The sequence below is a fragment of the Spermophilus citellus genome (assembly GCF_964194105.1).
Source record: "Spermophilus citellus genome assembly, chromosome: 7".
Lineage (NCBI taxonomy): Eukaryota > Metazoa > Chordata > Mammalia > Rodentia > Sciuridae > Spermophilus > Spermophilus citellus.
The window spans coordinates 138,482,560-138,497,676 of record NC_138188.1 but is presented as its reverse complement, the minus strand read 5'-3'; the positions used below and the strand labels follow the sequence as shown (position 1 = coordinate 138,497,676).

Here is a 15,117-nt window from a genome sequence, read left to right as displayed (position 1 = left end):
ATTAAAATGATTTAACTTTATGAAATTATATGAATAATAGATACTAAGTATTTGTTTTTGATGATTTTAAGTGTTCAAGAAAATGTTGTTCTGAAGTATTTTTGGTCCAGTGAAGTCAGAAAAGCCCTTCCCTATGTTACTTAGACTTCTGCTATTCCTGTTTCTCCTCCAGTTCACTGGAGTCCTCCTCTTAAGCTCCCAACTACCTCGTCTGTATCTCTGTGTTGTGGGTGCCATGGCAAGACCTGTGGCAAGCCATCACTGCAGTAGGGAGTGAACACGTCAGACCTGGACACAACAAAGCTGGATCTCTGATTAACAGTTACTTCTTCAGTTAAACTGAGTTTATTACTTCAAACACTTGGTTATATATACAGGTGAGCAAAAGAGAGGTCAGGGGAAAGTGTGCATGAAAATTTCTTAAATGTATGTGAAACCATTTAAAGTAATGGCCCAGTGATGGTATACCAGTAGCTTTATCTTCCTAATTGAAGAGCATATTTTAATGTTATCTGCTAATATGTAAAGATACAGAACTTGTGTGTATAAGATTATTTGGTTTTGTTTATTAATTATCTGTAGTGGGACCTTGTCATTTTTATTGAATTTTTCCCTTTACAGATATTGTTGCTGTGCCCATTTGTCCATGGATTATGTCTGTAGAGACACTTATCTTCCACATCCTGCCGAAAGTTTTGATCTAAAAATCTGTTCTGAGCCAGTACTGGCAAGAGTGATGTCACATAATGTTTATCATTTCTGGAAAATCAAAGTACATGGTCCATTCATAGCAAATCAGCATTTTCACCCAGATAGCAGCAAGTAAAGAATATTTTTTGTCAATTGATAAGTGATTCCTCTAAAAAAAACTTTAATATAGTCTATTTTATAAAGAATTCTGTTTGTTTTCAAAAAAAAATGTCAGTGGAGTTTCTGATCAAAGTTTAATGTACAGATTATCATCCATTTTCCGTAATTTCAGTATACCCACAGTCTACTTCTGCATAGTAAAGGAAGTTTCTTTCTCATGATATTTAATTTGGTAATTTGATTTGATATTTTCCTTTTTATTTTGAGAACATTTATATGTCCATGTGTCATAGGTAATTTACAAATTACGTAAAGTATAGCAGGTGATAGTTGTTAAACAAGGAAAGCTTTTATAGTATAAATTTGCCCCAACAGTATTATTAATCCTTAAATAGTTTCTTTATATCAAGGGATGCAGCTCAGTAATAGAGCATCTGCCTGGAATGTGTGAGACACTGGATCCTATCCCCAGAATCATGAGAAAAAGAAAAAGAAAAGAAAAAAAGGAAATGATGTCTTGATCAGAATGCTTCAGCAAGAACTATTATCATACAGTGCAACTTAAAATAAATTCATTATCTTGTTTGAACACTGCAATAAAGGCATGGTTTTGTTAGCTAATTGAATTCTTCAATAATATACTCAGTTAAAATCACTTATTGTTCTTGATCCCTTGATGATAACTGAAGTTTCTTCCCCTATGTGTATGGTTTGGAAATTGTCATGGAAGACTATGGATACAGCATAAAACTTTTCTGGTTGAACCGGGACTTTGTAGTTAAATCTGTATGTTTAGGAAGAAGTTGTAACATACTATTACTTTCAACCTCCACTGGAGCAAAGGCTTGAAGATGTGAGAGAGTATGGTCTATATCCTCTACAGATCTATAAATTACATTAATTTCAAAATTACAACATGGCCAAGAGTATTTATTAAAATATGCAGATATGGATAGCATGCACATATGCATAGCATGCATACATACATACATAGACACACATAAAAATTCAAAATTCTAACAAACACACAGGTCTCTTCTTTGTTTATGATTCCGTACTAGCAGAACTCACATTATAATAAAAAGCAATGAAAACGTTTAAGGTGGGTGGAGTATTTTTTAAAACAGAGTGTACCCTATGAGTAAATGAGGAGTGTCTGCTAAGTTTACTAAAAACCCTAGGAGCTTTGATCAAATGCCAGCTGTTACATCAGTCTGCTGGTAATCTTTCTTGATGATCTGTGACCTTGACCTTGGGCTTCTGTCTGTATGTCAAAATCTATTTTAGGGATAGGGAAACCATAGTTGAGGTTAATTGGATTTACCATTCAAAGGATGTCCCTGTATGTATATACTATAAACATTCAAAACAATTCCAATAGAAGAAAGAACCATTTTCCATTATATTTTTTATTTTAATAGAGACTAGAAAATACTATAATTTTGAAACTTCATAGAAAGAGAAACTATTGTTTAAGAAAAGAAAACAATGAATAGACATTAATGCTAATGATGAATCTCATTTCTCTGTAAAAATTAGTTTTTTCCTGGATTTAAAAAAATATAGTTAAAATTAATTTAATTCTTTTAAAGAAACTATAAAGGCAGAATAAAGCAAATAATATATTTGTTTAATTTGTTGTATGTACATAAGCCTTTTGAGACTAATTCAGAACAAAGAAGCCCTCTCCACTTTTATTTTGCTATATCAACTATAAGGATATTTGTTTCTTTCACCAGGACAATTATTCCATCTTTCTTTTGCATTTATCTATGTCCTTAAGGATCCTAATTCTTTACTATTTCCTTGTATTTTATTCAGTATACAGTCCTTATGAAGTAAGCAAAAGTACCAGTTTGACTTTAAGTACATATTTAGCTTTTAAATAAACATGTACTTAAAATTTTATGACCTACTTTAAAAAAATAGTGATGATAAGTAACTTTTGGAGGATTGGGCAGGTAAGGTCTATGGCTATTACAAAACCAGTTGCTTCCTCTAGAATTCACTAAGAACACAACAAAACAGATTGACGAGGGTTCTTTCCACAACTCTGACAGTATATCATCTTTCTGGTTAAAATGCTTGTCATTTTTATAACTACAGTTTGCCAAATTGGAATCATGGGAATAAAATTTTGGAGTTGAAGAGATCCTTATGTGTTTTTGTCCCTTTTTTGAACACTTAAGTCAGTCAAGCAGTAGTGTCTCCTTGTCTTTTTTACTAGGTTGTGAGTGGCACTGTGTTACTCCTGTGGTAGCAGCTGATAAGCAAGTTAAAGCTGATGGACTTGGAATTTAGAAGCATATTTTCCCCAGGGCAAAATTATGTAAGTCCCTCAGGTTGGGATGGAGAGCAATTGTGTGGCTGCCTTACTTGTTGCAGCATCAGTCAGTGGTTTCCATGTGACCTTCTCTGCAGAGTATTTATATACCTAAAATGAGAGCCCCTGGGAGAGGGCAAGAAACTTTCAAAGTCTAATTTCATATTGAGACCCTAAATTGAGCAGAATGTTTATATATTAGTTAGTTGGCCACAATACCTTTATTTTATTTATTTAGTTGTTTTTATATGGTGCTGAGGCTGGAACCCAGGGCCTTGAACATGCTAGGCAAAGGCCCGGCCACTGAGCCACAACCCCAGCCTGAGCAGAAGATTTTTAAATAGATTCATTTTTATGGTACCTATTAAACTGTAAAACCACACATTTTACTTTTGATGAAGGTAATACTGCAAAGATAGTTAATACATTGGAGTAATTCAAATTCTATCAAAAGACATACTAATTTTAATTTATTTTTTCAAGAAATTAGAAATATATTCTAATAAATGAAATTTCAGTCTTATTCTTTTGCTCATCTGTTGTGAGTCTGTTGAATAAGGAATTCACTGTAGTCTTCACTTTTGGGGGGTGGGGGTAAACAAGGATTGAACTCAGGGGCACTTGACCACAGAGCCACATCCCCAGCCCTGTTTTTTGTATTTTATTTAGAGACAGTGTCTCACTTTAGTTGTTTAGCACCTTGCTTTTTGCTAAGGCTAACCTTGAATTCACAATCCTGTCTCAGCCTCCTGTGGGGATTACAGGCGTGAGCCACTGCTCCTGGCAGTCTTCACTTTTTAAAGAAGCTTCAGGGTCTTTATCTAAAATGTTACTTTTCCTTTCTTCTAAGAAATTGAAGTATTGTTTTTTAGGTATTCTAATTTTTCATGTCGTTTGGTTTGGAAAGCTCATTCTTCCATTTGGGTAAAATGTTTGGTGTTATATCCTGCTGTTAAATTAATCTTGAGTTTGTGTTTCCTGTTCAGATTTTAAAACATCAACACTAGAGAACGCTAAGCATTCTCTAAAGTTTTTACCTGGATCTCTATTATTTATTTAAATAAAAAGTTCAATAGGTAGGACTTTGGAATCTTCTTTATACTTTAATATTTTCCTACTAATATTAAGTGAAATCTCTCAGTGTCTTTCTTATATATAAAAGCATTATATAAAAGCCATCCATGAAATAATCCACAGTGATAGGTGGGTACTAGGTTTAATGCCAGTCCTACCCCCCGCATACACACACATATAATATGTAATATTGCCCAATAGGAGTTACTATTGAGTGTCACAATTAAGTGACCCTTCTGAGTTTTTAGTATTTTAAAACTAAGAATCCAAATGCTCCTGAAGCTGCATTGCTGAAATCCCTTTAAACTTATTATGCAAAGAGATATTACCTGATAATGCAGAAAAAAATTGGGGAAGATTTCATGGAAACAATTGGAAGTCGTGAGATATTCCTCAGACATTCCAAGTGACATAATTTAAATGTGTTTTTAAGGGAGAATTTGATTGCAGGTAAGATTGAATCCAAAAGCAACTAGAGAAAAACCTTTGTTATTATTTACCTATTCTCAACCAAAACCAATCCCACATACAGTAATTCTAGTAAATGCATCTTTCATTTATCTAAGTAAAATCTCATTCCTTAATAAAATATTTCCAAATAGGAAATAGTTGAACTAGTTTAAAGACTCATAGGGCAACAAACTATTGATATGCAGATTATTTATGGGTTTTTTAAAATTTTTACACTCCAACCTAATTTCATACTTTTCAAGTGCATGTTTTTCATATTTTAAAGTGCAGCTGGGTGGGGTGGCTGGCATTCTTATAATCCCAGCCATTCCAGAGGCTAAGAAAGAAGTATCACAAGTCCAAAGCAAGATAGGCAATTTATAATATCTTGTCTCAAAAAAAATAAAAAGGACTTGGGATGTAGGTTAGTCATTGAATGGTTCAAGTACATACCCCCTGACATACAGAGCACCCCTGTGAAAAATACACTCTTGTAATTCAAGCCTATTACAGGACATTTAAGATTTAATTTCTTTAAACTAATCTGTGTATTGAACTTAGATTTTCCTAGAATCTGTCTATATATGGTCAAGATTCCATAGAATTCTTTTTATTATTTGGTTTCTTTAATAAATGTCTCACCAAACATGCTTCATGCTAATAAATCAGTAAAATATCAGTTTTATCAAATTTAAAAGATTTTTATGCTTATAATTTAAAACTAATAAAAGGATATAGTTTATAATTTTCATATTGTTAAGTATTTAGAGATGAATTATCAGGGTTTCTTTGGACCTTGAGATTTTAAGAATTTTTAAAGAGAACATTTCTAACTGGTAGGAAAGATCATATTATGTGACTTATTTTCTTTTGAAAAATTGTAGTGAATGTGTTTTTAATAGAATAAAACATTGTATCTTGTTATTACCATATATGTCAGAACATTTTATAATTTGGAGGAACTTTATGGAATTTTAGTGGTCTTATTTTTCTTATCTCTTTAAGCCATTTTACTTTTTTGGGAATCAGCCCATCACTTATCTCCAAGTGCCCTAAAACAGACAAAAATAATTGAAGTGTCTACAAAGATGACATAATAGTGAAATAAGTCCTCGCGTTGATGCCATCTTCACTGTTCTTTTTGCATATTTTACAATGTTGCATCAACTTTCAAGAATGTAAAAATAATATGGAGGAAGTCTGAATTTTGTTTTTATTAAATACAATTGAGTATTCACAAATTTTTGTTTTCTGTCCAGAATGTTAGAGAAGAAACTTGACATGGGGAGCTGTTTCCAACAGAAGGTGAATGCAAAGAGACTAATAGCACTGTAGACATGAATGATGACACTGCCATTGACTTGTATAAGCAGCATAGCTACATGTTATCTTCATATGACAGTATTCTAAATGGATTTTCTCCAATTCAAGAATTAGTGAGAGAACAGTATAGGGTTTTTTGTTTGTTTGTTTTTTGGGTTTTTTGTTTTGTTTTGGTTTGGTTTTGAACCCAGGGGTACTTAACCACTGAGCTACATCCCCAGCCCTTTTTATATTTTATTTAGGAATAGGGTCTCACTAAGTTGCTTAGGGCCTTGCTAAGTTCCTGTGGCTGGCTTTGAACTCATGATCCTCCTGCCTCAGACTCCCCAGTTGCTGGGATTATAGATGTGTGCCACCATGCCCAACCCTGATTGCCCTTTTTAACTTGAATGATGTATGAAATTATTATTTCATCCTTTATGTTGAATACCCAAATTTAAGTGAATCTGTTCATAAGTACAAGTACTGACAGCAGGTGTAAAGAAGATTGTAAAGAGAGAGGTGATATGGAAACAAAATAGTTCTTGGATCTATCACTGTAATTGATGTTCATAAATCTAAAAGTGAAAAATATTTGGCAATTACAGAACAAAGAAGTCTGTCCTCTCTTCAATGTAAACTATGATCTCATTTTCAAAAGAAATGTATTTTGAATTTCAAAAGTATAAAAATAAGAAACAGAAAAGCTAGACGCTTTTTGTTATTAAAAATTGGAACAAATTTATGGGGTTGTGTATAAATAATTATGTAAATTATTTGTACATTGACTTAAGTATTAATAAAATATCTGTTGGACCCAGACATTCACTGGTTATGTCTGAATGAGCTTCTTAAGAATCACTCTCTTTAATATTAAAGTCATGGTAAATACTATAAGTATTTAAACTTGTGATTATATTACAATGTTCACGTATATGATTAAGACTGTCATAAGTGCACAGGCCCACAAAATAATCTTCAACTTCTTAATGCTTCCTTCTTTTTTTCTTTTTTTGAAAAATTCTAAAAATAAGTTATTCATTGTCTGGTGTGTTTGGGGAATAATATCAGAAGTGAATGTGTTCTGTTGGCCTCAGCCACTCATCAGACGTATCAGATGAGTCCATATCACATACATCTCTTTCGTTTTTAGCACATTTGCTTTTGTTTCTTCCTAAGTGCATAGTAATGTAAGGAAACTATTCTAGCTCCCTAATGGAGGTATAAAATTGTAAAGGAAACTTAGCATTCATATTACTTTGCAGAAAGGTGCGTATGAAAAATCAAAAGCTTGGTAGACTTTAGAAGACAGTTATAAAACACTGAAGCATTAATTACTAAAGAAGCAACTATAATGCATATATGTGCATATTATATATGTATATGTGCACATATAAACTTGTAAATGCTATATTCTTTTCTTATAGGTATTATAGCATGACCTTATATTTGCCCCTACTTAATGATTTTTATTTTTATTTTTTTAGACTACTGATATTTGCATTTAATGAAGAACAAAAGATGAAGATGGAAAAGCAATATATTCACTAAGAATTGTCTGCTTGCTTGCTACTATAGACCTGTGTATTGAGGAATTCTGCTTCTTAGAAGTTGATCAACTCTGGAGAGACTGCATTGGAATTTACCTGCCTTTTATCTTGTCATTGCCAGAAGAAATCTTGGTCAGAATGTAACAGTACCTCTCTACCTGATTGCTATGGAAGGTGATAAACTGATACTCACTTATTAAAGTTGAATCTCACTCACCTACAGAAAATCATCCTTTAAAGTAAATAGAAACCAAGCCCTTGTGAACACTTCTATTGAACATGACTCATGGAGAAGAGCTTGGCTCTGATGTGCATCAGGATTCTATTGTTTTAACTTACCTAGAAGGATTACTAATGTATCAGGCTGCAGGGGGATCAGGTACTGCCGTTGACAAAAAGTCTGCTGGGCACAATGAAGAAGATCAGAACTTTAACATTTCTGGCAGTGCATTTCCCACCTGTCAAAGTAATGGTCCAGTTGTCAATACACACACATACCAGGGATCTGGCATGCTGCATCTCAAAAAAGCCAGACTGTTGCAGTCTTCTGAGGACTGGAATGCAGCAAAGCGGAAGAGGCTGTCTGATTCCATCGTAAATTTAAACGTAAAGAAGGAAGCTTTGCTAGCTGGCATGGTTGACAATGTGCCTAAAGGCAAACAGGACAGCACATTACTGGCCTCTTTGCTTCAGTCATTCAGCTCGAGGCTGCAGACTGTTGCCCTGTCACAACAAATTAGGCAGAGCCTTAAGGAGCAAGGATATGCCCTCAGTCATGATTCTTTAAAAGTAGAAAAGGATTTAAGGTGCTATGGTGTTGCATCAAGTCACTTAAAAACTTTATTGAAAAAAAGTAAAGCTAAAGATCAAAAGCCAGATACCAATCTTCCTGATGTAACTAAAAACCTCATCAGAGACAGGTTTGTAGAGTCGCCTCATCATATTGGACAGAGTGGAACAAAGGTCATGGGTGAGCCCTTGTCATGTGCTGCAAGATTACAGGCTGTTGCAAGCATGGTGGAAAAAAGAGCTAGTCCTGCCACCTCACCTAAACCTAGCGTTGCCTGCAGCCAATTAGCATTACTCCTCTCCAGTGAAGCCCACCTGCAGCAGTATTCTCGGGAACATGCTTTAAAAACACAAAATGCAAATCAAGCAGCAAGTGAAAGACTTGCTGCTATGGCCAGATTACAAGAGAATGGCCAGAAGGATGTAGGCAGTTTCCAGATCTCAAAAGGAATGTCAAGCCATCTCAATGGTCAGGCACGAACATCAAGCAAATTAGTGGCTAGCAAAAGTAACGCTACAACGTTTCAAAATCCAATTGGTGTTGTTCCTTCTTCTCCCAAAACTCCAAGCTATAAGAACTCACTGGAAAGAAACAACATAAAACAAGCTGCTAATAATAGTTTGCTTTTACATCTTCTTAAAAGCCAGACCATACCTAAGCCAATGAATGGACATAATCAGAATGAGAGGGGAAGCATTTTTGAGGATGGGAGTACTCCCACAACTATTGATGAGTACTCAGACAACAATCCTAGTTTTACAGATGACAGCAGCGGTGATGAAAGTTCTTATTCCAACTGTGTTCCCATAGACTTGTCTTGCAAACACCGCATTGAAAAACCAGAATCTGACCAGCCTGTTTCTCTTGATAATTTAACTCAGTCCTTGCTAAACACTTGGGATCCAAAAGTCCCCGATGTAGACGTCAAAGAGGATCATGATACCTCAAATAATTCTAAGCTAAATTCACACCAGAAAGTAACACTTCTTCAATTGCTACTTGGCCATAAAAATGAAGAAAATGTAGAAAAAATCACCAGCCCTCAGGGAGTACACAGTGATGTGGCAAAGTTCAATACTCAGAATTATACAAGGACTTCTGTAATAGAAAGCCCCAGTACAAACAGGACTACTCCAGTGAGTACTCCACCGTTACTTACATCGGCCAAAGCAGAGTCTCCCATCAATCTTTCTCAACACTCTCTGGTCATCAAATGGAATTCTCCACCATATGCCTGCAGTACTCAGTCTGAAAAGATGGCAAATACTACATCTAACCACTTGATGGACCTTACAAAAAGCAAAGAATCACAAGGAGAGAAACCAGCTCAAAATGAAGGTGCGCAAAATTCTACAACTTTCAGTGCCAGTAAACTATTACAGAATTTGGCACAGTGTGGAATGCAGTCTTCCATGGCAGCCGAAGAGCAGAGACCCAGCAAACAGTTGTTAAGTGTAAACACAGATAAACCTGTGGGTATAATTGATAGATTAAATAGCCCTTTGCTGTCAAATAAAACAAATACAGTTGAGGAAAATATAGCATTCAGTAATCAACCAGCAGTTTCGGAACCAGGACTTTCTGGTTCTGAAATAGAAAATCTGCTAGAAAGACGTACTGTTCTCCAGTTGCTTCTGGGAAATCCCAACAAAGGTAAGAGTGAAAAGAAAGAAAAAATTCCTGTAAGAGATGAAAGTACTCAGGAACATACAGAGAGAGCTTTAAGTGAACAGATATTGATGGTGAAAATAAAATCTGAGCCTTGTGATGACTTACATAATACAAATGTGCACTTGAGCCATGATGCGAAGAGCAGCCCATTCTTAGGTATGAATCCCACCACGCAGAGAAGCGCAGCTGCCTTACCAGTGTCTGAGGACTTTAAATCAGAGCCTGTTTCACCTCAGGATTTTTCTTTCTCAAAGAATGGTCTGTTAAGCCGATTGCTGAGACAGAATCAAGAGAGTTATCTGGCAGATGATTTGGACAAGAGTCACAGAAATAGTGAACTGACACCACTAGAATCAAAGAATCTTTGCATGGTCCCTAAGAAAAGGAAGCTTTATACTGAGCCATTAGAAAGTCCATTTAAAAAGATGAAAAATAACATTGTTGATGCTGCAAATAATCACAGTGCTCCAGAAGTACTTTATGGATCCTTGCTTAACCAGGAGGAGCTGAAATTTAGCAGAAATGATCTTGAATTTAAATATCCTGCTGGTCATGGTTCAGCCAACGAAAGTGAACATAGGAGTTGGGCCAGAGAGAGTAAAAGCTTCAATGTTCTGAAACAGCTGCTTCTCTCAGAAAACTGTGTTCGAGACTTGTCCCCACACAGGAGTAACTCTGTTGTTGACAGTAAAAAGAAAGGACACAAAAACAATGTGACCAATAGCAAACCTGAATTTAGCCTTTCTTCTTTAAATGGACTGATGTACAGTTCCTCTCAGCCCAACAGTTGCATGGACAACAGGACATTTTCATATCCAGGAATGATAAAATCTCCTGTGAGCCCTCCTTTCCCTGAGCACTTGGGCTGTGTGGGGTCTAGACCAGAATCTGGGCTTTTGAATGGGTGTTCCATGCCCAGTGAGAAGGGACCCATTAAGTGGGTTATCACAGATGCGGATAAGAATGAGTATGAAAAAGACTCTCCAAGACTGACCAAAACTAACCCAATACTGTATTACATGCTCCAGAAAGGAGGTAATTCTGTTACCAGCCGAGAAACACAGGACAAGGACATTTGGAGGGAACCTTCGTCTGCTGAAAGTGTCTCACAGGTTACAATCAAAGAAGAGTTACTTCCTGCTGCAGAAACTAAAGCTTCTTTCTTTAATTTAAGAAGCCCTTACAATAGCCATATGGGAAATAATGCTTCTCACCCACACAGTGCAAATGGAGAGGTGTATGGACTTCTGGGAAATGTGGTAACAATAAAAAAGGAATCAGAATAAAATGAATCTGCCATCAAGCTTTGGATCTTTTTAAAACTACTTAGTATGAACTTGAGATCTGTATAAATAAGAGCATGATTTGAGAAAAGCATGGTATAATTGAAACTTTTTTTCATTTTGAAAAGTATTGGTTACTGGTGATGTTTAAATATGCATACTAATTTTTGCTTAACATTAGATGTCATGAGGAAGTTATTGAACTAGCAAACTGGTTGTTTAACACTTCTGTATGCACCAGATAACAACTGTGAGTAGCCTATGAATGAAATTCTTTTATAATCATAAATAAGAGGCATACATTAAAATGTAAAATTCCATCCATAGTGGATTAATGCATTTTGCTGCCTTTTGCCTTCATTAGGGTACTTTATTTTGCATTTCAGAAGTCAGCTTGCATAACACATGTTTTTAAAGTTCAAACTCTTTAAAGGGTAATTATTAAATAAAAAAATAGTGATGATTCACATCTCATATCCAATTCAAAAGTAAGTCAGAAAAAATATGCTTACATTTTTCACTTTTTGCTAAAAAAACATATTTATTTTTAAACACTTAGAAAGGGTTTTGTGTCTGCCCCCACCCAGACCTTTTCAATATACATTTCTTTAAACCTTGTACTATTTAGTAAAAATTGATTAAAATTGAGGGAAGTTTGATAGATCCTTTAAAAAAAAAAGGCAGATTTCCATTTTTTGTATTTTAACTACTTTACTAAATAAATACTCCTTTTACAGAATTAGGAAAGTTAACATCTATCTTCAGGTGGTTTCCTGAATAGTTGACTATTTAAAAATTTTTTTTAACAGAAACAAAAAATGGCTTTTCTTTGGACAATTTTCGCCATCTCTTGTAAAAGTTGATTCTCACCATTTCTGTGGTACCTATGAGTCTTATGACCAGGATTTCTTAAAGCTGGACTCAGACCACCTGCATTAGAATCATCTAGAGCACTTGTTTTAAAACGCAGATCCATAGGCAGCATCTTGGACCTACAAAACAAGGATCTCTGCTGAGTGGACTTGGGATCTTCCATCTGCATCTTAACATGCTCCCTAGATGTTTGAGAACCATTGCTGATGACTTTTCTCAGAACATGAGTCTGTAAAGAAACTATCTGATGCCTATATTTTCCCCAGTAGTCATACGTCAACTCAAAATTTGCAATATTGTAGTTCCTATATTGCCGTTATGTCTTTGGAAATCGGGTTCAGAATACTTTTTATGACACAAAAATTGGGTGGAGGGGACAACTTTCATATCTGGCTCAACATCTCAGGAAAATCTATTATTTATGTGTTCTAATGAGTAACATCTACTTAATTAGCCTTAGGGATGGAATAACAGGGCCACTTACCAAACTCAGGTGATTCCAGGATGATTTGAAAACTTCTCCTGAATACATCCTTATCTTCTATTAAAACCATTGTCCTAAGAACAGTGCTGACAAAGATTAAAACATTTAGTTCAAACCCAAGAAAGGAACTAAACTCAGATTGACTTATTAGCAAAAAAGTACAAAAGGCACATATCCATGAAAATGTACACAATAACTCCATTGGATTTATTTGTTATAAATAGTAATTAAAAGCAGATATCCAAAGGGTTTTGGAAGGACTTAATATGTAATTGAGCCAATGGGATGTTAGTCTTAAAACAAGTCTTATTTTTTTTTAAGTTCAGTTTTCATAATCCACAGTTCATTCACCAGGTAATATTTTTTGTTTTCAGTTGTGAGCCAGGTTAGCAACTAACCCATCAAAAATTACTGTATAACAACTATTAATTAGAAGGAAATATATTTGAACTTCTTCTACTTGAAATTGTTTCTAAAATTTTTGTATTAAAAAGGTTATTTCCTAATATGTTCTAAAATGCTAAAATGATTATTTTTTCTCAAAATGATTTGTAAATAGTTACTGGATATATTATACAGTAATAGGAGCAAATATACTGCATCACAAGGAGATGAAGGCATCTGCTTATTCTGACATGAAGATTCCACTGGCTAGTGAATATAGTTAGTCTGTTCTGTATCCGTTCTGTGACAATCTCATTGTCTACACTTAGAAACAAACTTTTCAGCAAGTCATTTTTCTCAGGCATTGTGAAAGGTCTGGAACATTAGGTGTATGTCAGAAAAAAATGTTAGTATTCTCTCTTAGTTAGGGAGAATGGACTTTTTACAAGGGAGTGACTTTTAGGTCAGGGACAAGAGCATCCAGAGCCAGCATTGCTGTTTTTGTTTGTTTTTTTGTTTAGTTGGTTGGTTGATGGGTTGGTTGTTTCTATTGTTGTTAACAAAGGAATGAGAATATGTAATACAGAAATAAATATGACCACAAAGAACACTGTTCTGATTTACTAGAGAATGTCCCCCAATTTAAGTTTAGAATGATTTTAAAGAAGAGCAGTAAGAAAGGGCATACATCCATAAATTCAATTTATTTATGCATATATAGATACAAGGATGCACATATACACATTTTCAAGGACTATTTTAGATATCGAGGCAGTTTCTTCCTAATAAAGTCATTTGTGAAAGGGTACTACAGCTCCCGTTGACATCAGTAAGGTAGCATTACCTGTTTATTCTCTACTGTATCTTACAGAAGAGTAAACTGGTGAGAGTATATATTTTATATATATATATATATATATGTAATATGTATATATATATATTGACTTGTTACATGAAGATGTTAAAATTGGTTTTTAAAGGTGATGTAAATAATGATTTCCTTAATGAAAAATACATATTTTGTATTGTTCTAATGCAACAGAAAAGCCTTTTAATCTCTTTGGTTCCTGTATATTCCATGTATAAGTGTAAATATAATCAGACAGGTTTAAAAATTGTGCATGTATGTATACAGTTGCAAGTCTGGACAAATGTATAGAATAAATCTTTTATTTAAGTTGTGATTACCTGCTGCATGAAAAGTGCATGGGGGATCCTGTGCATCTGTGCATTTGGCAAAATGTCTTAACAAGTCAGATCAGATGTTCATCCTAACATGACAGTATTCCATTTCTGGACATGACTTCTGTGGCTTAAGCTTTGTGAAAGAATGTGCTTTGAATCCAAGGGTCTTAATTTTTTTTTTTTAATCGAGTCAACCACTTTTCAACATAAAGAATTCACGCAACTACTTTCATGAATTTTTAAATCCCATTGGAAACATAATATTATACCAGGTGTCTGCCAGTGTTTGTTAATACTGGAATACAGGCACATTACCGTTTATGGTAAGAATCTGGGGTTTACACAGCAAGCTTTGATGCAACCTGCTCAGTAATATAATTTGTCATTTTTATTAGAAATTTAATTTCTTCATGTGATGTCATGAAACTGTACATACTGCAGTGTGAATTTTTTGTTTTGTTTTTTAATCTTTTAGTGTTTACTCCTGCAGTGAATTTGAATAAATGAGAAAAAAATGCATTGTCTCTGATTTGAAATGATTGTTATTCTGTTGACTTTCTCTGGATTTTAGCTTTTTCCCTATACAGAAAAGTTCCAGGTCATGAAACTGACCGTAGGTCTTCAAAGATGTTTTGCCCTTTTTAGAAAACTAAGTAGAGAAAGAAGACAGTGACTGGGAGGTTAGGGCATTTAGAAACAGGACAGTTAAAGCACACCTCAAAATGACAATCAGGGGCTGAGGTTGTGTATCAGTGGCAGAGCACTTGCCTAGTATATGTGAGTCACTGGGTTCAATTATCAGCACCATGTATCAATAAATAAAATAAAGGTCCATTGACAACTAAACAAAAAACATTTTTTTAAAGTCAATCAGCCTATAGCCTCCCATTATCCAATATCTGAATGATCACTAGATATTTTTAACCAGAAAATAATTT

The 15,117-nt window shown here is 34.6% G+C and overlaps 1 protein-coding gene across 6 annotated transcripts in view; it reads left to right on the top strand.

Moving 5' to 3' along the window:
* Positions 1-14,696, top strand: part of NRIP1 (nuclear receptor interacting protein 1) — an 81,877-nt gene extending 67,181 nt beyond the window's left edge. For 2 of the 6 annotated variants that reach the window (XM_081300700.1, XM_081300702.1), the window contains 2 exons: positions 173-377; positions 7,447-14,696. In XM_081300700.1, coding sequence (XP_081156826.1) covers positions 7,789-11,256 — 3,468 coding nt within the window. In that variant the 5' untranslated portion in view covers positions 173-377; positions 7,447-7,788 and the 3' untranslated portion in view covers positions 11,257-14,696. Of the gene's footprint in view, positions 1-172; positions 378-621; positions 1,581-5,916; positions 6,025-7,446 lie in introns of those variants that run through there. The other 4 variants (XM_081300699.1, XM_081300701.1, XR_014022887.1 and 1 more) reach the window with 3 other exon arrangements.
* The last annotated feature ends 421 nt before the right edge of the window (positions 14,697-15,117 follow it).